Source organism: Aquarana catesbeiana, linkage group LG06, assembly GCF_042186555.1.
Source record: "Aquarana catesbeiana isolate 2022-GZ linkage group LG06, ASM4218655v1, whole genome shotgun sequence".
In the NCBI taxonomy this organism is placed as follows: domain Eukaryota; kingdom Metazoa; phylum Chordata; class Amphibia; order Anura; family Ranidae; genus Aquarana; species Aquarana catesbeiana.
In genome coordinates this window covers 132,799,509-132,822,653 of record NC_133329.1, presented here as the reverse complement: position 1 = coordinate 132,822,653, position 23,145 = coordinate 132,799,509, and the positions used below count along the sequence as shown (strand labels likewise).

The 23,145-nt window shown below is 40.7% G+C and overlaps 1 protein-coding gene across 1 annotated transcript in view; it reads right to left on the bottom strand.

Moving 5' to 3' along the window:
• ADAP1 (ArfGAP with dual PH domains 1) overlaps positions 1 to 23,145 on the bottom strand; it is a 387,735-nt gene that overhangs the window by 207,000 nt on the left and 157,590 nt on the right. Inside the window, exon 3 of the mRNA XM_073636836.1 lies at positions 6,589 to 6,680. Coding sequence (XP_073492937.1) covers positions 6,589 to 6,680 — 92 coding nt within the window. The remainder of the gene's footprint in view (positions 1 to 6,588; positions 6,681 to 23,145) is intronic.

The following is a 23,145-nucleotide window of genomic DNA, read 5'->3' as shown; positions in this document are numbered from 1 at the left end:
TACGGCGGCAGTTTGGCAATTCTGCGCGAATCGCCGTAGCTGTACGGTGGCTGCTTTAAGAGCTATAGCGAGCGTGCGCACCCGCAGCGCGATGCTAGAGCCGATGCACGTGGCCGTCGGCCGCGATGTCCACCAGCGACCCGCGATCCTCAGAGAGGCAGAACGGGGATCTGCCAATGTAAACAGACAGAACCCCGTTTTGTCAGGGAAGTAGAGAGAGATCTCCTGTTCCTAGTAATCAGGAACAGCGATCTCTCTCTCTTCTCCCAGTCAGTCCACTCCCTCCACATTTAGAAACACCTCCCTAGACAACACTTAACCCCTTGATCGCCCCCTTGTGTTAATACCTTCCCTGCCAGTGACATTTATATAGTAATCAGTGGCTATTTTTAGCTCTAATCTCTGTATAAATGTCAATGGTCCCAAAAAAGTGTCAAAAGTGTCCGATCTGTCCGCTGCAATGTCGCAGTCCCACTAAAAATCGCTGATTACTAGTAAATACAAACTGTATAATAAAAATGCCATAAATATATCCCCTATTTTGTAGATGCTATAACTTTTGCGCAAACCAATCAATATACGCTTATTGCGATTTTTGTTTACCAAAAATTTGTAGCAGAATACATATTGGCCTAAACTGAAGACATTTTTATTTATTTATTTATATTTGGACATTTATTTTAGCAAAAAGTAAAAAATATTGGGTTTTTTTAAAATTGTTGTTTTTTTTTTTGTTTACAGCGCAAAAAATAAAAATCGAGGTGATCAAGTACCACCAAAATAAATCTCTATTTGTGGGAAAAAAAGGATGTCAATTTTGTTTGGGTACAGCGTCGCACAACCGCGCAATTGTCAGTTAATGTGACGCAGTGCCGTATCGCAAAAACTGGCCTGGTCAGGAAGTTGGTAAATCCTTCCGGGGCTGAAGTGGTTAAAGGTGTAAAAATATTAATGAACAAAGCAAACAAAAAAAAAGTTTTAATTATTAATATTTTATAAAAATAAAAGTAAATTTAAAAAATACTAAAACCCTCAGGAAAATAATAATTACATGGAGAAGGAGAATAAGGAGTTAATAAGGCTGATTAGAGTAAATAAGGCGTTAAACTGAGGAACAATTTCATAAAAACCAAAAAAAACAAAACATTTTTTACTTGACAAGGTTGCTTTTAACTGACTTCATTTGCAGACCGAAGTTCATCCCTTTGATCTGTAAATGAATAAACAAATTGACAGATAAGAAGATACAATGTTTCTTTTTATCCTGTCTCTTTCAGCACTGAGCAATGTTGTTGATAAACATTACCGGCTGTTTTTTTTTCCACAGCTGTGAGCCGGGGAACTGCTCTGCACTTACATGAATCGTGAAAATGCTGGATTAAGATTGTGTGGGGAGTCGAATCGAGGTCATGATCTTTTAACAAGTAATCGTGCAGCTCTATTTCAGCTAATCTTTCCTTATAGCCGAGGTCCTTCATTCCTTTCATCAGTTTGGTTGCCCTTCTCTGTACTCTCTCCAGTTCCCTAATTTCCTTTTTGGGAAACAATGCACAAAACTAACCTGCATATTCCAGATGAGGTTTTACTGTTGATTTGTACAGGGCCAAGATTACGCTTCTCCCTCTAGAGTCTATACCTTGTTTAATACAACTAAGTATTTTGCTTGGTGTAGAAACTGCAGCTTAGCACTGCATGCTGTTTTTATGTCTATGATCTACCAGAACACTCAGATCCTTCTCGATTATTGACTCCTCCAGTTGTATTCCCCCTAGAATGTACGATGCATGCATGTTTCTAGGCCGCAAGTGCATAACTTTACATATCAGTATTAAACCTTATTTGCAATCTAGTTGCCCAGGCAAACAATGCAAAAACATCTGCATATACTGTAAGTTGTAGACATCCTGTAAGGACCATATCGAACTACATACAGTGCATCCGGAAAGTATTCAAAGGACTTCACTTTTTCCACATTTTGTTATGTTACAGCCTTATTTCTAAATCGATTAGATTCATTATTTTCCTAAAAATTCTACAAACAATACCCCATAATGACAACATGAAAGAAGTTTGTTTGAAATCTTTACAAACTTATTAAAATAAAAAACGAAAAAAATCACATGTACATAAGTATTCACGGCCTTTGCCATGGCACTCAAAATTGAGCTCATCACTCAGATTGTGCATCCTGTTTCCACTGATCATCCTTGAAATGTTTCTACAACTTGATTGGAGTCCACCTGTGGTAAATTCATTTAATTGGACATGATTGGGAAAGTCACACATCTGTCTATATAAGGTCCCACAGTTAACTGTCCATGTCAAAACACAAACCAAGCCATGAAGTCCAAGGAATTGTCTGTAGACCTCAGAGACAGGATTATATGGAGGCACAGATCTGGGGAAGTATAAAGAAACATTTCTGCAGCACTGAAGCTCCCAATGAGCACAGTGGCCTACATTATCCATAAATGGAAGAGGTTTGGACCCACCAGGACTCTTCCTAGAGTGGGCCGCCCGGCCAAACTGAGTGATTGGGGGAGAAGGTCCCTAGTCAGTGAGGTGACCAAGAACCTGACAGCCACTCTGTGGAGAAAGGAGAATCTTCCAGAAGAACAACCATATCTTCAGCGCTTCACCAATCAGGCCTGTAAGGTAGAGTGGGCAGATGGCAGCTACTCCTCAGTAAAAGGCACATGAGAGCCCACCTGGAGTTTGTCAAAAGGCACTAGAAGTACTCTCAGATCATGAGAAACAAAAGCCTCTGGTCTGATGAAACAAAGATTTAACTCTTGGGCCTGAATGGAAAGCGTCATGTCTGGAGGAAACCAGGCACCGCTCATCCCCTGGCCAATACCATCCCTACAGTGAAGTATGGTGGTGGCAGCATCATGCTGTGGGGATGTTTTTCAGTGGCAGGAACTGGGAGACTAGTCAGGATCATGTGAAAGATGACTGCAGCAATGTACAGAGACATCCTTGATGAAAACCTGCTCCAGAGCGTTCTGGACCTCAGACTGGGGCGAAGGTTCATCTTCCAACAGGATAACGACCCTAAGCACACAGCCAAGACTGGCTACGGGAAAAAATCTGTGAATGTCCTTGAGTGGCCCAGCCAGAGCCCAGACTTGAACCTGATTGAACATCTCTGGAGAGATCTGAAAATGGCTGTGCGCTGACGCTCCCCATTCAACCAGATGGAGACTGAGAGGTTGTGCAAAGAAACATGGGAGAAACTGCAAAAAAATAGGGGTGCCAAACTTGTAGCATCATACTCAAAAAGACTTGAGGCTGTAATTGCTGCCAAAGGTGCTTCAACAAAGTATTGAGCAAAGGCTGTTAATACTTATTTACACATGATTTTTTTTCATTCTTTATTTTTAGTAAATTTGCAAAGAGTTCAAATAAACTTCTTTCACGTTGTCATTATGGGGTATTGTTTGTAGAATTTTGAGGAAAATAATGAATTGAATCCATTTTGGTATAAAGCTGTAACATAAAAAATGTGGAAAAAGTGAAGCGCTCTGAATACTTTCTGGATGCACTGTAGCTTGGTGTCATCTGTAAACACAGAAATAGTACTTTTAATCTCAAACTCTATATCATGAATAAATATATGTTTAAAAAGTAAGGATCCCATCACTGAACCTTGGGAGACACCACTATTACCTTTGGACCATTCAGAGCATAAATCATTGGTCACTACTCTCTAAATTTGGTCTAGATTTCTATCGATAACACACATATTCTGTGCCAGCTTTAGGTGGCCAAATACCTGTCAGGGTTTTAATTCAGGAACAAAACCATAGCACCTGGAGAACAGGGGATGAACAATGAGCAGAACTGGTATGTAGGGTGCTTCCACACACAAAAACAAAATACATATATCTCCCTCATGATCTCTGGACTGTGCTAAATGGATTGCAGACAATCCAATTTTCTGCACTGGTCACAGTAGCACTACGTACCCGCCTGCTACTATAACACAGTAAAGAATGCCCACTGAGGCCGGCTGCTTGTAGAATGTTGTAATTGACATTAGATATTTGTGGTTTGTTTTGTTCCATATTGAAGCTTAATCTAAATTTTCATTATTCGGAATTTCCGAATATGACAGTAACGAATTTCAACGAATCCGAAATAAACAGTAGCGAAATAAACAAAACTTGTTTATTTCATTTGGATGTTTGAGGCATCCGAATTAAACAAATTATTTGAATTTATTTGATAATAGCTGGTTGTTAGGGATCGGGCCCGGTAAGAATTAAGGGGGACCAAATTCTGTGTGAAGAATAACTGGTTGTTAAGGATGCGGCAGCCAGGAGGATGCCCCGCTCCTTAACAACCAACTATTCTTTACACAGAATTCGGATTGGATCAATATTTTCGATTCAAACCTGTTCGATAAGTCAAAATTTGTTCAAAAACTAAACGAAATCCAAAGCAAATCAACTTACAGTCAGGTCCATAAATATTGGGACATCGACACAATTCTAATCTTTTTGGCTCTATACACCACAATGGATTTGAAATGAAATGGACAAGATGTGCTTTAACTGCAGAATTTAATCTTTAATTTGAGGGTATTTACATCCAAATCAAGTGAACAGTGTAGGAATTACAACAGTTTGTATATGTGCTTCCCACTTTTTAAGGGACCAAAAGTAATGGGACAGATTAACAATTATCCATCAAACTTTTACTTTTTAATACTTGGTTGCAAATCCTTTGCAGTCAATTACAGCCTGAAGTTTGGAACACATACACATCACCAGACGCTGGGTTTTATCCCTGGTGATGCTCTGCCAGGCCTCTACTGCAACTGTCTTCAGTTCCTGCTTGTTCTTGGGGCATTTTCCCTTCAGTTTTGTCTTCAGCAAGTGAAATGCATGCTCAATCGGTTTCAGGTCAGGTGATTGACTTGGCCATTGCATAACATTCCACTTCTTTCCCTTAAAAAACTCTTTGGTTGGTTTTGCAGTATGCTTCGGGTCATTGTCCATCTGCACTGTGAAGCGCCGTCCAATGAGTTCTGAAGCATTTTGCTGAATATGAGCAGATAATATTGTCAAACACTTCAGAATTCATCCTGCTGCTTTCGTCAGCAGTCACATTATCAATAAATACAAGAGAACCAGTTCCATTGGCAGCCATACATGCCCACGCCATGACACTACCACCACCATGCTTCACTGATGAGGTGGTATGCGTTGGATCATGAGCAGTTCTTTTCCTTCTCCATATTCTTCTCTTCCCATCACTCTGGTACAAGTTGATCTTGGTCTCATCTGTCCATAGGATGTTGTTCCAGAACTGTGAATGCTTTTTTAGATGTTGTTTGGCAAACTCTAATCTGGCCTTCCTGTTTTTGAGGCTCGCCAATGGTTTACATCTTGTGGTGAACCCTCTGTATTCACTCTGGTGAAGTCTTCTCTTGATTGTTGACTTTGACCCACATACACCTACCTCCTGGAGAGTGTTCTTGATCTGGCCAACTGTTGTGAAGGGTGTTTTCTTCACCAGGGAAAGAATTCTTCGGTCATCCACCACAGTTGTTTTCCATGGTCTTCCGGGTCTTTTGGTGTTGCTGAGCTCACCAGTGCGTTCTTTCTTTTTAAGGATGTTCCAAACAGTTGATTTGGCCACACCTAATGTTTTTGCTATCTCTCTGATGGGTTTGTTTTGTTTTTCAGCCTAATGATGGCTTGCTTCAGTGATAGCGACAGCTCTTTGGATCTCATATTTAGAGTTGACAGCAACAGATTCCAAATGCAAATAGCACACTTAAAATTAACTCTGGACCTTTTATCTGCTCCTTCTAAATGGGATAATGAGGGAATAACACACACCTGGCCATGGAACAGCTGAGCAGCCAATTGTCCCATTACTTTTGGTCCCTTAAAAAGTGGGAGGCACATATACAAACTGTTGTAATTCCTACACCGTTCACCTGATTTGGATGTAAATACCCTCAAATTAAAGATGAAAGTCTGCAGTTAAAGCACATCTTGTTTGTTTCATTTCAAATCCATTGAGGTGGTGTATAGAGCCAAAAAGATTAGAATTGTGTCGAAGTCCCAATATTTATGGACCTGACAGTAAATTAGAGCTGCACGATTCTGGTTAAAATGAGAATCACGATTTTTTTGCTTAGAAGATAGATCACGATTCTCTCACGATTCTCGCGGCGTAACATCATCTTTCACATTAAAACAAAAAAAAAAAAAAAAACTGGGCTAACTTTACTGTTTCGTTTTTTTTTTTTTTTTTAGGGTAGGTGAATCGAGATCACGATTTTTTAACGATTAATTGTGCAGCTCTACTGTAACTAAAATTAGTAACCTAACAAATCTATCCGAACCTAAACTAAACACATTTTTCAGTTCTGCCCATCTAATTGACATCACTCAGATTTCAAATTCGTGGAAAGTATACAGGTCACTGTACTGTACACTCATGCCAGTGGCCACAACTTTGGTAGCTGCCGTTGATGGCACAAATCATCGTCCCCTGCGCTTTACTAAGTACAGAGACGTGTACACACATTTTACAAACAGGTGGAAAAGAAAAGGTCTTTGTGTTACTTACTGACTGTCAAAAGCTGCTGGCTTGTAGTAAAATGCTGGCACTTTAGACTCATATTTTGCTTGTGCTACTTTATTTCCCAGGCACGACATGTACTGAAAGAGAAGAAACATACAGGGTTTCATTCCAATCAAAACATCTCTATTTTATTTTACAGTATTGATTGCCAACCAGTGGTCTGGAAGAATCACCTAGCTCCAAGCTACCTTTCCTATTGCTTGTACACAGACTCTCAACAGGTTTCTCCACAGGGAAGTCTGCCTATCTCTGGTGTAGACTGAAGCAGGAGATATTATCACAGTTCATGATGACCAGTGGATTTTCAGTATTGTGGACCTTCTGAAGTTATTAAATGTAACTAGTCAATACTTTCCCATTTTGCTTGTAACAGCAAATTTGCTTTTCATGACCCAACACCCTTAAACATGATGTTCCTGTGCCCACACAATCCACAACATACAGTAATCCTGACTAACAACAGTGCTTAAAGGGTAACTAAACCCAAGGACAAAAAATTGCTACAGTGCCTTGAAAAAGTATCATACCCCTTGAAATTTTGTTACAACCAAAAACATAAATGTATTTTATTGGGATTTTTATGTGACAGACCAACACAAAGTGGCACATAATTGTGAAGTGGAAGGAAAATGATTAATGGTTTTCAATTTTTTTCCAAACAAATATCTGAGAAGTGTGGTGTGCATTTGTATTCAGTCCCCTTTACTTTGATACCCCTAACTAAAATTTAGTGGAACCAATTGCCTTCAGAAGTCACCTAATTAGTAAATAGAGTCCACCTGTGTGTAATTTAATCTTAGTATAAATACAGCTGTTCTGTGAAGCCCTCAGATGTTTGTTAGAGAACCTTAGTGAACAAACAGCATCATGAAGGCCAAGGAACACACAAGACAGGTCAGGGATAAAGTTGTGGAGAAGTTTAAAGCAGGGTTAGGTAATAAAAAAAAGTATACCAAGCTTTGAACATCTCACGGAGCACTGTTAAATTCATGATCCAAAAATGGAAAAAGTATGTCAAAACTGCAAACCTACCAAGACATTGCCATCCACCTAAACTGACAGGCCGGGGAAGGAGAGCATTTATCAGAGAAGCAGCCAAGAGGCCCATGGTAACTCTGGAGGAGTTGCAGAGATCCACAGCTCAGGTGGGAGAATCTGTCCACAGGACAACTATTAGTGCACTCCACAAATCTGGCCTGAGCTTATCCTCAGTCCTGAGCGGTGCTCGGGGATTAGTAGCAGTGTGCAGGCAAGTTTTTTTAAATTTTTCAATTAAGATGAATAGATGAATACATTGTAAAATCTCAGTTAATGTCAGTTGGTCTAAATCAGTTATAAATATATTTGTATACTTGTGTGTTATACATGTATACTTGGTGTTATGTTCCTGATCATATTTTTTTAACATAAACGCTGACAGACAACATTTATTACCAATAATATGTAATGTACTTTACAATGTTCCTGACATATATTTCAGCTTCCTGGATTTTTTTTCATCTGGCCTACAGATATGAAAGGCAGAGTGATTTAACACCTGTTTAGATTTGTCATCCATGTGTCGAAATGAAAAGCATGCAGTTTGCAATAAATTTTGCACAAAATAGTTAATTTATGAAAGAGTGGCAAGAAGAAAGCCATTGTTGATAGAAAGCCATAAGAAGTCCCATTTGCAGTTTGCGAGAAGCCATGTGGGGGAGACAGCAAACATGTGGAAGAAGGTGCTCTGTTCAGATGAGACCAAAATTGAATGTGTGGCGGAAAACTACCACTGCACATCACCCTAAAAACACCATCCCCATCGTGAAACATGGTGGTGGCAGCATCATGTGGTTGGGATGCTTTTTTTCAACAGGGACAGCTGGTGAGAGTTGATGGGAAGATGGATGGAGCCAAATACAGGGCAATCTTAAAAAAAAAACTGTTAGAGTCTGCAAAAAACTTGAGACTGGGGCGGAGGTTCACCTTCCAGCAGGACAATGACCCTAAACATACAGTCAGAGCTACAATGGAATGGTTTAGATCAAAGCATATTCATGTGTTAGAATGGCCTAGTCAAAGTCCAGACCTAAATCCAATTGAGAATCTGTGTCAAGACTTAAACATTGCTGTTCACAGATGCCTTACATGCAATCTGACAGAGCTTGAGCTATTTTGCAAAGAAGAATGGGCAAAAATGTCACTCCGTAGATGTTCAACGCTGGTAGAGACATACCCAAAAAGACTTGAGGCTGTAATTGCAGCAAAAGGTGGTTCTACAAAGTTGAATAGAAATACACGCCACACTTTTCAGATATTTACTTATAAAACATTTTGAAAACTATTTATCGTTTTCCTTCCACTTCACAATTATTTGCCACTTTGTGTTGGCCTAACACATAAAATCCCAATAAAATACATTTATGTTTTTGGTTGTAACATGATAAAATGTGGAACATTTCAAGGGGTATGAATACTTTTTTAAGGCACTGTATATTGCAGCTTAGTGCTTAGATATGGTGGCTGCATTGTTTTTAATTTTTCAGGCTAAGAACATTTTCAGCAATTACAGATAATACCTGTTGATCTTGCCAGAAATGCAGTACATATAAGTGCCATACTATAATTATGTTTAAGCCTAGATATAATATTATAATAAATCAAGTATAAAAAAAATAGGGAGATGCTGTGGGGCCTTGGTATGCAGTTTGCATTAGAGGCCCAAATGAGTTTAGCTATGACAGCTATCATGGCCCTCCAGTATCTCTAAGTACACAATAACCCCCATCCCCGTGGGGTGCTTTTTTTATTCAGTAACACAGCATAAAATTCAGAGAATAAAATGTATAATGACAATGACATTTAATGTACAGAACAACTGAGGTGTGATGTACAGATGGTTCATTTTGCTGAACAGATATTCACTGAGACACAAATGTCAGCAGCCATACCTTTAAAACCTGCAATTTCCTTTGAAATTTAGGACAGATGGCAGATTTATACACAAAGCCTATGCTATAAATGTAGAACTGATTTAAAAATAACCAGTAATAACCAGTAAAATATCAGGATCTGTGGACTTTGTTTTTCTTATTCTCACTGCTGTGTCAGCATCTACAAAATTATCTTACAAGTCCTTTCCTTGCACCTTGGAGCAAGTCAATACAAAGAGCCCATGCTATGCTAAACTGCATTGTATGTAATGACTTGTTGGTGCCAGAATTGGGAAAGACCAGCTTTATTTTTACCATGCATCAAAAAGTTTATAAAATATCTGCTTTAATTTGAACACTTGCAGGAGATCTGAATGTTGTATTTTGCCTTTAAAGAAAGTATATAAATAGAATAATTGTTCTGTGAGGTCAAGACATGAAAATAAGGACTAAAACTTTAGCATTGCTGCCTATAGTAATTGTTTACTTCTATTATCTGCTATAAAGAATGACAATTGGACCGATTCATAAAAGTCAGTGAGATATGCTATAAAAATTAAGCATGATATTGGTTGATGGATGAAAAACAGACATACATGTATCTCTATGGGATAGCGGACGTTAGGGGATGATCATCCGCTGAAATCCGTCTTCACTAAGCTCCGTTTTTTATGACGGAAGGAAACCCTATTTTTTCATCCGTAAAAAAAATGTAACGGATGAAAAACGGATGTTAGCGGACGATCTGCTCACATCCGCTGACATCCGTTTTTAAACCCCTCTTTTTTTTCCCTCATTAAACACACTGTATATAGCTGGTTGCTAAGGAGGGGGCCAGGAAGCCGGCCGCCGCGTCCTTAACAGCCGATGAGCCATCAGCTGTCAGTGGAAAAAAAACCAAACAAATCGCAAAAAAAAGCAAAAAACGGCGCGGCCCCCCCCCCGGCCCCCAGGTCCATACCAAGCCCTTCGGATCTAGTAATCTAGTATGGATTCGGATGGGACCCCCCCATGCCAAAATTGTTTTTTAAAATGGTGTGGGGTCACCCCCAAAATCCATACCAGACCCTTAACCGAGTATGCAGCCCGGCAGGTCAGGAAACGGAGGGGACGAGCGAGCGCCCCCTCCTGCCGCATGCCCTCAACATGGAGTGGGGGGTGCTAGAGAGCCGCCCCCTGTGATGTCACAAGGGCAGGCTCTCCGGGTGACATCATTAGATGGCTATATAAAAGATGCCAGACAACGGACGACAACACAACGGAGGAATACGGCAACAGAAAAACGGCAGCTTTTTAACTTTTATTAGCGAGTAAACAGTGGCGAGGAAGAAGGCGGAGGCGGGAGAGAAGGCATTGTGGACGACGGCAGTGGGAGGAGAAGACGGCGGTGGGAGAGAAGGCACCGGGAGAGACGTCAGGAGAAGACGGCGGTGGGAAGAGACAATGGCGGAGAAGACAGAGCTATTAATAAAGGAATTGTCAAAAACCGGCTCTTATTTTTTTTTATTTCACTGCCTTTTTGGTGAATGGGTAGGGGTAGTATGTACCCGATTATTCATTCACATGGGGGGCGGGATCTTGGGGCCCCCTTGTTAAAGGGGCCCTAAGATTCCAATAAGCCCCCCCGCGCAGACCCCGACAACCACCGGCCAGGGTTGTCTGGAAGAGGCCCTTGTCCCCATCAACAAGGGGGCAAGGTGCTTTGGGGGTGGGCATGTTGGGGGCATGCGGCCTGGTATGGTTCAGGAGGGGAGGGATGCTCGCTGGATTTTGGGGGGGCCCCACGCCATTTTTAAAGAAAAATAGGTGTGGGGGGGTCCCTTTCAAATCTATACTAGACCCAAAGGGCCTGGTATGGACCTGGGGGGGGCATACATCGTTTTTATTGCCTTTTTTTTAATTTGCCGGCAATTTTTTTTTTACATTCAGCTGTCAGTGAAGAATCCCGCTGAAAGCGGATGACTCAATGGTTGTTAAGGATGTAGCGCTCGGCTTCCCGGCCCCCTCCTTAGCAACCATATATATATATATATATATATATATATATATATATATATATATATATATATATATATATATATATTAAAGTTCAGTTCAGTAACTTTTTATTTTTTTTAAACTGTCAGCGGATATGAAAACGGATGTAAAAATTTACATCCCCGCTCTCGCTCTTCACATTATTAATGACCATTCAGGTCCCCTGAACTTAAAATCTAGAAACACAGATGCCACTGATGCTTTGTTTAAGGACCTACAAAGGGGACAGTTTGGATCACTGATCACTCCCCCCAGGAAAAAAAACGCAGAGCCACATTGCCAAAACTTGGCCCTGGAAATGTTTGAAGATTTCCCCCAACTATCCCATAGCAATCTATTCTGCTACCCCATTGACAACTACGTCCCCTTTATACCCTTGTTTTACGATTATGTTAAACTGTTTTACTTTGTACCTTTCACTGTTTGCAATTTCTGAAATTCAGAGCCTGGAATATAATCATTAGAATGTATATTGTATCCCCAAACAGTTCTAAAGGATATCACTTGCCAATTATTTTGTACTTGAGAATCCACGTTACATGTGCTTATACTTATTGTTTCACCACAAATGTTATTGGTATAACACTTTTATTGTAAAGTACAATACTCAATAAGATATTTGAAAAAGAAAAATTTACATCCGTCTCCGTTTTTGCTCCGTTTTTTTCTTTACAAAAAAAAAAAAAAACGTGACTGAACTGAACGTTCATGTGAAACCAGCCTGCTTTACTGAATACACTCTGAGTACTGGATATTGCTCTATTAAAGTGACTGGATTGGAAGACCTGGGAAGCACTTGCACATAAATAATTTCAGAAGTAGCACATACAATATACATTATAACATAACAACACTGAATTTCACCAGTCATCAGCTGCAATGCCTAGGGCAACTGGCTTTCCTTGGATAGGAGAAGTAGAACAGACTGATCTAGTAGCTATCTGAGAAGAGTCCCCTAAAGCAATATAAAATGCACAGGTTAAAAACCAAGCCTGTTATATGTAAATAGATATTAAACTCACCATGAACTGAAAACAGGCACTTCCAGTTGCTTACAGATATGAATAGGTATGCTGTAAATTTGATATATAGTATGGTGGATGTTTCTAATACTTCAGTTTAAACACTGCCTTTTGGTCAATACACACATAACCACATAACATACGGTAAAATATAAAAAATATTAATATTACTAAGTATCACAAGGACAGGAGATTTAATCTCCTTCTTGTCCACAGGTTAAACAATTACCCCAACTTGGACACACAGTGCTCAGTATAAATGAGTACACGCCTTTTGAAAAGTAAGATTTTAATCAATATCTCAATGACCACAAGAACAATTTCCAAAATTTTGACAAAACTGTGCTTTGTAGAACATTTGTTTGGCTCATTACATGAAAGTAAAGTTAATAATATAACTTACATTACAAAATCTTCAGTTTTACTCAAAATAGTTGATGCAAAAATGAATACACCCCACAGCAAAAACTACTACATCTAGTATTTTGTATGACCTCCATGATTTGTAATGACAACACCAAGTCTTCTAGGTATGGAATAAACAAGTTGGTGACATGTTGCAACATCTATCTTTTGCCATTCTTCAAGAATGACCTCTTTTAGAGCCTGGATGCTGGAGGGAGAGTGATGCTCAACTTGTCTCTCCCCCAATTAGGTTCAGATCAGGAGACATACTTGGTCGCTGAATCACTTTCACCCTGTTCTTCTTCAGAAATGCAACAGTGACCTTAGATGTGTGTTTTGGATCATTGTCACGTCGGAACAGTACCCAACGACCAAGGGCATGGAGTGATGGTAGTATCTTCTCTTTCAATATAGAGCAGTACATCTGTGAATTCATCAATGAAATGCAGATCCCCGACACAAGCAGCACTCATGCAGTCCCACAGAAGGACACTGCCATCACAATGTTTCACTGTAGGCACCATGCATTTTTCTTTGTACTTCCCACCTTTGCAGCGCCATACAGTTTTGAAGCCATTAGTTCCAAAAACATTTATCTTGATCTCATCACTCCAGAGTACAGAGTCACAGTAGTCCTCTTTTTCAGCATGGGCCTTGGCAAATTCTAGGCTAACTTTTTTGTGCATAGGCTTTAGGGGAGGCTTCCTTAGTGGAGGACACCCATGCATGCCATTCCTCTGCAGTGTATGCCATATTGTGTCACGGGAAACAATCACCCAAGTTTGGCTTTTTCTTTCTTTAGCTAACTGCAGTGAACTTGCATGGTGATCTTCTTCAATCCTTCTCATCAGAAGATGCACCTGAGGTGTTAAAGTAGTTGTTGTAAAGGCAGAAGGTTTTCTATCTTAATGCATTTTATGCATTAAGATAAAAAACCTTCTGTGTGCAGCAGCCCCCCTCAGCCCCCCTATTACTTACCTGAGCCCACTCTCTATCCAGCGATGTCCACGAGTGCCTCAGCTGCCTGGGACTCTCCCTCCTGATTGGCTGAGACACTGCAGCGGCGCCACTGGCTCCCGCTGCTGTCAATCAAAGTCAGTTAGCCAATACTGCGAGAGAGGGAATACACTGAGCCGCAGCTCAGCTTGGGTGCCCCCATAGCAAGCTGCTTGCTGTGGCGGCACTCAGCAGGAGGGAGGGGCCAGGAGCTCCAGCCAGAGACCAGAAAAGTGGAGGATCTGGACTGCTCTGTGCAAAACCACTTCACAGAGCAGGTAAGTATAACACGTTTGTTATTTTAATAGAAAAAAAAAACGAGACTTTACAAACACTTTAACTTCCGTGCACAGCCTGGACGTCTCTGTGAGATGGTTGCAGTTCCATCTTTGTTAAATGTTTGTATTACTTTTGCTACAGTGTTCTGACTGATAAGTAAAGCTTTGCTGATCTTCTTGTAGCCTTCAACTTTCTGGTCTTTCTCAGGCCTTGTGACATTTCCCTTTCATGTGGTGCCATTGCTGACAGCATGAAATAGGAAGGGGTTTTCTTTGTCAAGTAATGCCCTTTTATAATCAACTGTCTGCTGGACACCTGTTTAATGTATAATTAGACTCACCTGTAGATGAATTCTTGTTAACCACTCACCACATATATACTGCGGCAGGGCGGCCCTATTGCGCGCCCGCTGAACAGCGGGGGGAGCCGATGAGCGGGTTCGGCGGCCACGATGTCTGCCGGCCACCCGTAATTGTTCCTCAGAGACGCAGAACGGGGGTCTGCCAATGCAAACAAAGCAGATCCCCGTTCTGGCGGGAGTATAATGTGATCGTCTGTTCCTAGTGATCAGGAACAGCGATCTCTCGGTACTCCCAGTCAGTCTACTCCCCCCACAGTTAGGAACACCTTCCTAGAACACACTTAACTCCTTGATCGCCTCCTAGTGTCATTTATACATTAATCAGTGGATATTTTTAGCTCTGATCACTGTAATAATGTCACTGGTCCCAAAAGTGTCAAAAGTGTCCGATCTGTCCACCACAATGTCGCAGTCCCGCTAAAAATTGCTGATCCTCGCCATTACTAGTAAGGAAAAAATAATCTAAAAAATGCCATAAATCTATCCCCTATTGTGTAGACGCTATAACTTTTGCGCAAACCAATCAATATACGCTTATTGCAATTTTTTTTACCAAAAATATATAGGAGGAGAATATACATTGGCCTAAACTGATGAATAAAGTAGTATTTTTTAAAAAAATTGGGGTTATGTAATATAGCAAACAGTAAAAATATTTTGTTTTGGTTTTTTTTTCAAAATTGCCAGTCTTTTTGTTTATAGCACAAAAAATAAAAAACGTAGAGGCGATCAAATACCACCAAAAGAAAGCTCTATTTGTGGGAAGAAAGGACATCAATTTTATTTGGGTACAGCATCGCACCCCGCGCAATTGTCGGTTAATGTAACGCAGTGCCGTATTGCAAAAAACGCCTGGTCATGAAGGGGGTAGAACCTTCCGATCCTTAAGCGGTTAATTAGGATTTAGTTGTCTAAAGTTTGGCTTTGCTCCTAAGACTTTCATTGGGGTGTATTTATTTTTGCAACATGGTCTTGAATGAATTTGTTAGGAAAAAAACTTTTTTGTGTGAGAAAATGAACAAATCTTGGTTGCTATCAATGGTCCGCATTTGTATAAGTATTTTGTAGTATAGTGTCCCATGGAAAATGTTGATTCTGAAAGGTAAATAAAGGTTTGCTGACAAATCTGTTGGGGTGTAGAAATTTATGCTGAGCACTGTATATATATTTGTCTGTACATCCTTGAACAGCCTACGGATTCTCCCTCCTCTTCCTCAGGACATGGATGTTCCAACTTTTTTGAAGATATGTCTTTCTACAGTCAGGGTATACTTTAGCAAACAAAACTGAAAAATCTCTGTTCTTAGGGTTGTTTTTCTGTGTCTGTACACTTCAGACATTCTTGGGGCCCCATAAATCGCTCAGCTGAGTGATATTTTGGGAAGGCGGTATTATATGTGGCAACAAAGCGCTCCTAATAAGTCATGGGTCAACCATTTCGCCATCTCCATAACAAGACACCACTGCAAACCCTGCGCAGATTGAAGACTCAACATCCCATTGTCTGATATTTTATACAGTGTTATATTAATGTAAATGTATATATTACCATACAAATGTTAAGCTGTAGCTCATCCACTGCTGGTCCTACATCTCACTATTGGTTTCTTAGAGTGATGGGCAACCTAATCAATAGTCAGGTGTGGGAGGTGACGGCATAACTGTGTGCGCTAAGTTTCGGGATTCTTCGAGTTCTTAATAATCTAATATTATTATGTCCTGTTTTAATTCCCCACTTCACTCTCTTCACAACTGATAGCACAAACTTCCAGAAGCATCAATTGTATGTTCCCCTTCCATGGGCTGTGGTCCCTCTCACCACCACCTACAATCACTATTGAGAGATGGAACCACAGAATACAGCAGGAGATGCGTGCATCTGACACACCTGGAAGTGACAGATGCTGAAGATTTTCCTACAGGCTGTAGCCTTTAACCACTTGCTGACCACTGCACACAGATATACGGCAGAGTAGAGTGGCTCGTACAGGCAAATGGGCGTACCTGTACGTCCCTTTGAATTTGCCGCATTGCGGGTGCGCACGCACCCGCTGCACGAGCGTGCGCATGGGTTCCCGCGAACTTGATCTTCGCCGGCGGCCCGCGATCGTGCCATGACAGGGATCTACTGCTCCCTGTCATTGGGAGCAGTGATCGCTGTCATGTCCTAGGTAGCCCATCCCCCCCACAGTTAGAATCACTCCCTAGGACACAATTAACCCCTTGATCACCCCCTAGTGTTTAATCCCTTTCCTACCAGTGCAATTTACACAGTAAGCAGTGCATTTTTATAGCACTGATCGCTGTATAAATGACAATGGTCCCAAAATAGTGCCAAAAGTGTCTGATGTGGCCACCATAATGTCGCAGTCACGATAAAAATCGCAGATCGCCACCATTACTAATAGAAAAAGAATTTAATAATAAAAATGCCATTAAACTATACCCTATTTGGTAGACGCTATAACTTTTGTGCAAACCAATCAATATACACTTATTGTGATTTTTTTTTTACCAGAAATATGTAGAAGAATACATATTGGCCTAAACTGAGGAAAACATTTTTTTAATATATTTTTGGGGGGATATTTATTATAGCAAAAAGTAAAAAATATTGGTTTTTTTCACAATTGTCGCTCTTTTTTTGTTTGGCTGCTATGGGTTTCTCTAATCTGTAGTTAGGCAATAACCATTCAGTAACATCAACGAAGTATATCAACCCACTGAAATACACTTTAAAGTAAATATTTCCATGCTTCCAAAATACTATATATAAATTCCATCCATCCCTGCTATAGACAATATTATTACCTACTACTCCATGTAGCCATCAGCAAGACAATCCATTTCCAGATAACCTCTTCACGTACAAGTGCATAATTATCTCTACCAACAGGGAACAAGCAAGAATAAGTTGACATTGTCTTAACTGTCCATTCAGTGTTTCTAAGCTCAGTGTCATGGTTGAATCCACAATCGTACAACTAAATCAAAAATATATTGTCAGATTTTTACATAACTGGACTAAAGTTATTCTGTACAGTCAACAAAGCGGTGAGAGAGTGGGATGAGTTTGGCTGTGCCTAAATCTGATAAACTGAATTATGCTAAAGTGAACAGCTGAATACAGGTGATCCTTATATGCACTTTTTTTATAGGTGCAATGAGGAGGGAAACGACATATCCTATAAAGAAAACCTACTGACAACTAAGATCATTGGATGCATTCTACAAATAAAACCTATATGTAAAAAAACAAGCAACTTTTTAAAAGTAGAAAGCAAAGTTTCTAAAAATGTCACTACAAACTATTTTTCATGGAATACAAATCTACCTTCACTTAACATTATGTTATGAACATTCTTCATGTCTCAAAAACAGTTGCAGTGTCTAAATCCATCTTGTAGACATTTCTTGAAGAGTCATCATCTATCAATATTCCACAAAGACTTGACATTTGGTAACATAGAGAGCAAATGCTCACCAGAGCAACAGACAGGGCAAATAATATGTGTGGAAAAAAGGGAATTAAAAAAAAAAAAAAGATTTATAAAAGGGGCTCATGTACTGCAGTCATACAGCTGCTTAAAAAAAAAGGAAAAACGCTGCACGTTCATAAAGCAGTGGTGTACTTTATAAATATGCATTGCACAGTTCAAACAAGAGCAATAAAAGCGAGAGGCTCTGTGACTGGAGGGGAACCAGTCATATGACTTTGACAGATTACATAACTGGTTCTCCTCCAATTTCATTGTACATTACTTCCTAGATCCTGTAATCACATTTAGAAGCCCCTGTGGACCTTCTTACAGAAGCAGGTATATGATCTACAGTGAGGATACTAGCATAGAGTATGGCCATGTTCTTTCATCTTCTACTATTTGGTTGCTCTTATGAGTCAATACAGAGGAACCAACCAAACTAAGTAGAATGCTATCTATGGGTGTGTGAGCATGAGAACTAGTGGCCAAGACCGGAGGTTCTGATAATTATCAATGCTGATTGTTCTTAACCTGAATGTAAGTTACTACTGTTTAATAAACTTGCTTTTAAGAAATACTGCACTATGGAGATTTCCTTTGTTCTGATATGATGTCCTTCAGAAAGGCCGCTTGTGCACGCCTGAACGTCAGAACAATTAAACCACAGTCTGACCGTCACTTTGCTACAGGCCGGGCAGAAAGTGGTTAAAGTCGCAGCGTGAAAAGGTTCCTTCACTACTTTGATGTGACTTTCTTGCAATTTGAGTGCCAGAGAGTGTAAAGTCACACGAAAGTCGCACTCCAAAGTACTCAGAGTCGCACTAGTGTGAATGGAGCCTAATGCCGCGTACAGACGATCGGAGTTTCCGACAACCAAACTGTGGATTTTTTTCCGACGGATGTTGGCTGAAACTTGTCTTGCATACACACAATCGCACAAATGTTGTCGGAAATTCCGATCGGCAAAAACGCGCTGACGTACAACACGTACGACGGCATTATAAAAAGGAAGTTTAATAACCAGTGCGCCACCCTTTGGGCTCCTTCTGCTAATCTTGTGTTAGTAGAAGTTTGGTGAGAGGCGATTTGCGCTTTTCAGTTCATTACAGCTCTTCAGTTTGTGCTTGTGGGTTCGTATCTGTTTTTCAGTGCGTGTAGTCAGTTCGTATCTGTTTTTCAGTGCGTTCTTGTCGGCTCGTTTCTGATTTTCAGCTCACTCTTCTCAGGCCTTTCTGATTTTCAGTGTGTTTTGTTAGTTCGTTCTGACCAGCCGACCGTTTTGAAGCCATGTTGCGGTTACGTACTCATCATAGAGTTTGTGCTATGCAGGGGCTTGGTGTTGGGGTTCTTACTTTGACCCAAGCCCAGTCCATGAACAGGGCGAGGAGGAGTTCATGGACGAAGAATTGCTTTCAAGTGCACTGAAAGTGCACTTGTAGTGCAAAGTGGATTTGCCTTTAGTAAATAACCCCCATTGTCACTGTAAACATAAACTAACTCCAAAAAACTGGTATTGAGCATTGAAAGAAGAAGCCACACGTTGTTGAGTATAAAAACATTTTACTCTGTGCACATTCACATGTGCGTTAGAAAAGGGTTTTTGAAACATCTTTGGTGTATAACATTTTTATGTTTGACATTATAAATATCCTTTTTTTGGTTAAACAGGCATGTTTAAAACCATAACATACACAATTCAGGAACTTACAAAGTTCATCTTTGAAAAAGTGAAGGCAATATCAGACATTAGTATGTGAAAACTGTGTTGATCTTGCCTTCATCAGATGGGCTGATGTCACCCCTATAAAAGCCAAATTTTGAAAATGCACACAAATTGGGAGTCAAAATGTGGATTTCCCTCCTGATCCCATGCCTGTCAACGTGCTACCTCCCATCATGGGGGATCAATGGACGTGGGGAAATCTACTTGAGTTGTGAGGAAGGGGTTTTACCCCCAAAAAGCGTACCTTGATATCCCGTGATGGCAGATAGCACATGTTGACACACTGTGTGCAGCTTCAAAATTTGGCTTTTAAAATACTTTAAAATAAAAAAAAGTCCGACAAAACGGTACAATTTTTGTTTGTTTTAGATTCTGCCTAAAACATCAATGATGTTCTTCATATTTGTTGAACATCATTGATGTTTTCCTTTATCTTTTCTAAATCACGATTGCACAACATGATCTCCCCGATGAGGATCTGTGCACTTGCACTGGTGAAATGAGATTCTTCTTCCACAACATCCACATCTCCTAAAATAAAAAAAAAAACACACCATGTATAATAAATATGCAGGCATACATCTATTACCTGAAGCTGTGGTCTCAGACACTCACCTGTTGTGGTCACTATTTCAACCACATCATGAACCTCTCCTCCCTCCACATCCTCAGGTTGTGGTGTGGTGACTTACCCTTCTTTAGGAGGTTGGGGGTCCCTGGTGTCCTCAGATGTCCCAAGTCTTTTCTCCCCTATGTGAATACAAAAAGGGTATACTTAGCACACAGATATTTGAGGCAAGAAATATGAATATGAAACATTGCTTGGAAGTGTCGTACAATTGTCTGTTTTGGCAGAGTTCCAAGCTGAAGACATGATTTTTTCACTTTGTTAAAGCTGGAATACTTACCTTTTTTGGTAAAGTATCACACATGGAGACACCCCTAGTATCCACTGAAGCATCTGTGTGGGACACCCTAAAAAGGGTGTTCTGGTGTCCCACACTAGTGCTCCTGCGTCCAGATGTGTAAACAGCCTCTTCTTACACTGAATCAAGTTTGCATTGCATTCTAGTTACAAACCCATCAAAACAACAAACTTCTTTTAATACAAATAGGCCTGAACAAATGTAGTTAACCTGCATCTGCCAAAAACATTGTATTAGTGAGCGAACAATGTTTACTACGAACGATTACTGTGCCCACGAATCAGAAACTTGCCATTTTAAACTGTACAACAGTATAAAGAAAAGCACATGGAGCAGCATGCAAGTGATAATAATATGAACACACGACAAAATACTTACTTTTTTGCAGCACTGTCTTGATACTTCTGTACTGATCGTGCTCCCTCAATTTGAAATCTGACCATCGTTTCCTCAGTTGATCCTTGGATCGCCGTACCCCAAAATTCTTCTGCAGACTTTTCACAACTTTACTCATGATTTTGCCTTTCTCACATTTGGGTTTCTGTACGGTCCATATTTCCCTTCATAGTCGGCCCTCTTCAAGATGTCCACCATCTCTACAAAGGACATATCTGAGGCCTTAAATCTCCTGGATCGGGACGTTTGTGGCTCTGGGCTTTCCTCGTCGTTGTTGCTCTCCTCTGCATGCACCTGCAGAGGTCTCCGCCATATGCTTTCCCACTGCGCCGAAAGAGAAGGGGCGGGGAATATACCCCATTCTCTTTGTGTTGCGTCTTGCAGATAAAATGGATAGATTCAACAATCATGACTTCCTCCCTAGCTTCATTGATAAATACAGGGAGTTGCCCTGTCTGTGGCAGGTGAAACACCTTTTTTATAATAATAATAAAATAAAGAGGAAGGCAGCGCTGGATCAACTGTTGGAATTGGTGAAGCCGGTGATTCCCACGGCAACCACCCCCTATTTGAAGTGCAAAATTGGTGGCCTGAGGAGCATATATAATAGGTGGAGCAAAAAGATACAGGATTCCATGAGATCCGGAGCAGCAGCAGATGACGTATATGTCCCCAGGCTGTGGTACTACGACAGACTGCGTTTTTTGTCAGACCAGACTGAAATCAGGCCATCACTCTCAACCCTTCCTTTCACTCTTCCTTCCACCTCAGATGAGGCTTCAGAAGTCCAACCTGGGCCTTCCACCCAGGAAGAAGTGGAGGAGCCCAGCTTGAGCCAGGTATAGCATTGTTCAACATATTTCTTGACCAAAAATTAATGATGTTAATTTTTGATGTCACTAATTTCTGATTTAACAAAGTGGTTTACATATCAATAGACAGTAGTAGCCAAAAATGATTGGGACAAGAATGAAAAATGAAGGGGTCAGAATGATTTTTTTTTTCTATTTGTTAACATTCAATTTGCAACAGTCATGAGCTCTAAATTGTGTGTGACTGATGACCAAAAAAGTAAAACTATGTCCCATTTTCATACACAGGTCTCAGCCAGGAGGAGGCAGGTGAAAGTGGCAGCCAGGAGGTGGCCGTGGAAAGTGGCAGCCAGGAGGTGGCCGTGGAAAGTGGCAGCCAGGAGGTGACCGTGCCCAGTAGCCTAACCGAATCGCAGTTTCCTTCCCTCCGCCTTCCAACAAAAAGGCCCAGGAAGGGGAGTAACGTGGAGGAGTAGCGCTTTCTTTGATTCGGCAGGATACTGCGGCGCTCAGAACCACCTCCAATATTCAAGAGGCCTATGCCTGTATGGCAGCCAGCAAAATGCAGGAAATGGAGGTGGGCCAACGCCTCATTTGTGAGGAAGTCATCTATCAGGCCCTAAATAAGGGGGTGATGTGCGAACAACTCACGTATGTGAGTTGGACCATATGCCTCCTCCACCTCCTGCCACAACTCCAACACCACAGCCACGGTCTGGAAGGAAGCATGCAAGGAAGTCTTGAGAGTGATGGCCTGGGTTCGGTCTGGTCTGGCAAAAGACGCAGGCTGTGGTAAGACCACAGCCTGGGGACATATATGTCATCTGCTGCTGCTTCCGATCTCTCTGAGTCCTGGACCATATTGTGCTTCCTTTTAAATGGACTCCCCAGGCTACCAATTTGCCTGTCAAATAATTGATGTCTGCCCTGGGGTGCAAAGGCTTCGCCAATTTCAACCGTTTATCCAGCGTTGCCTTCCTCTTTATTTTGTTATTACCCCTAATAAATGTCTATTTTATTTTCACAAATACTTGGCTATGTGTTTTAGTACAAAAAGGACAGTTTGTTTGTGAGTAGGCAGGTACATTTCAAAAATACAATGTCAAATTAACAAAGCACAACAACACCAACCAATCTGCTTGAGGTTAAAAAATATAAGATAATAATGGTGTTGTGGTAACTTGACACACA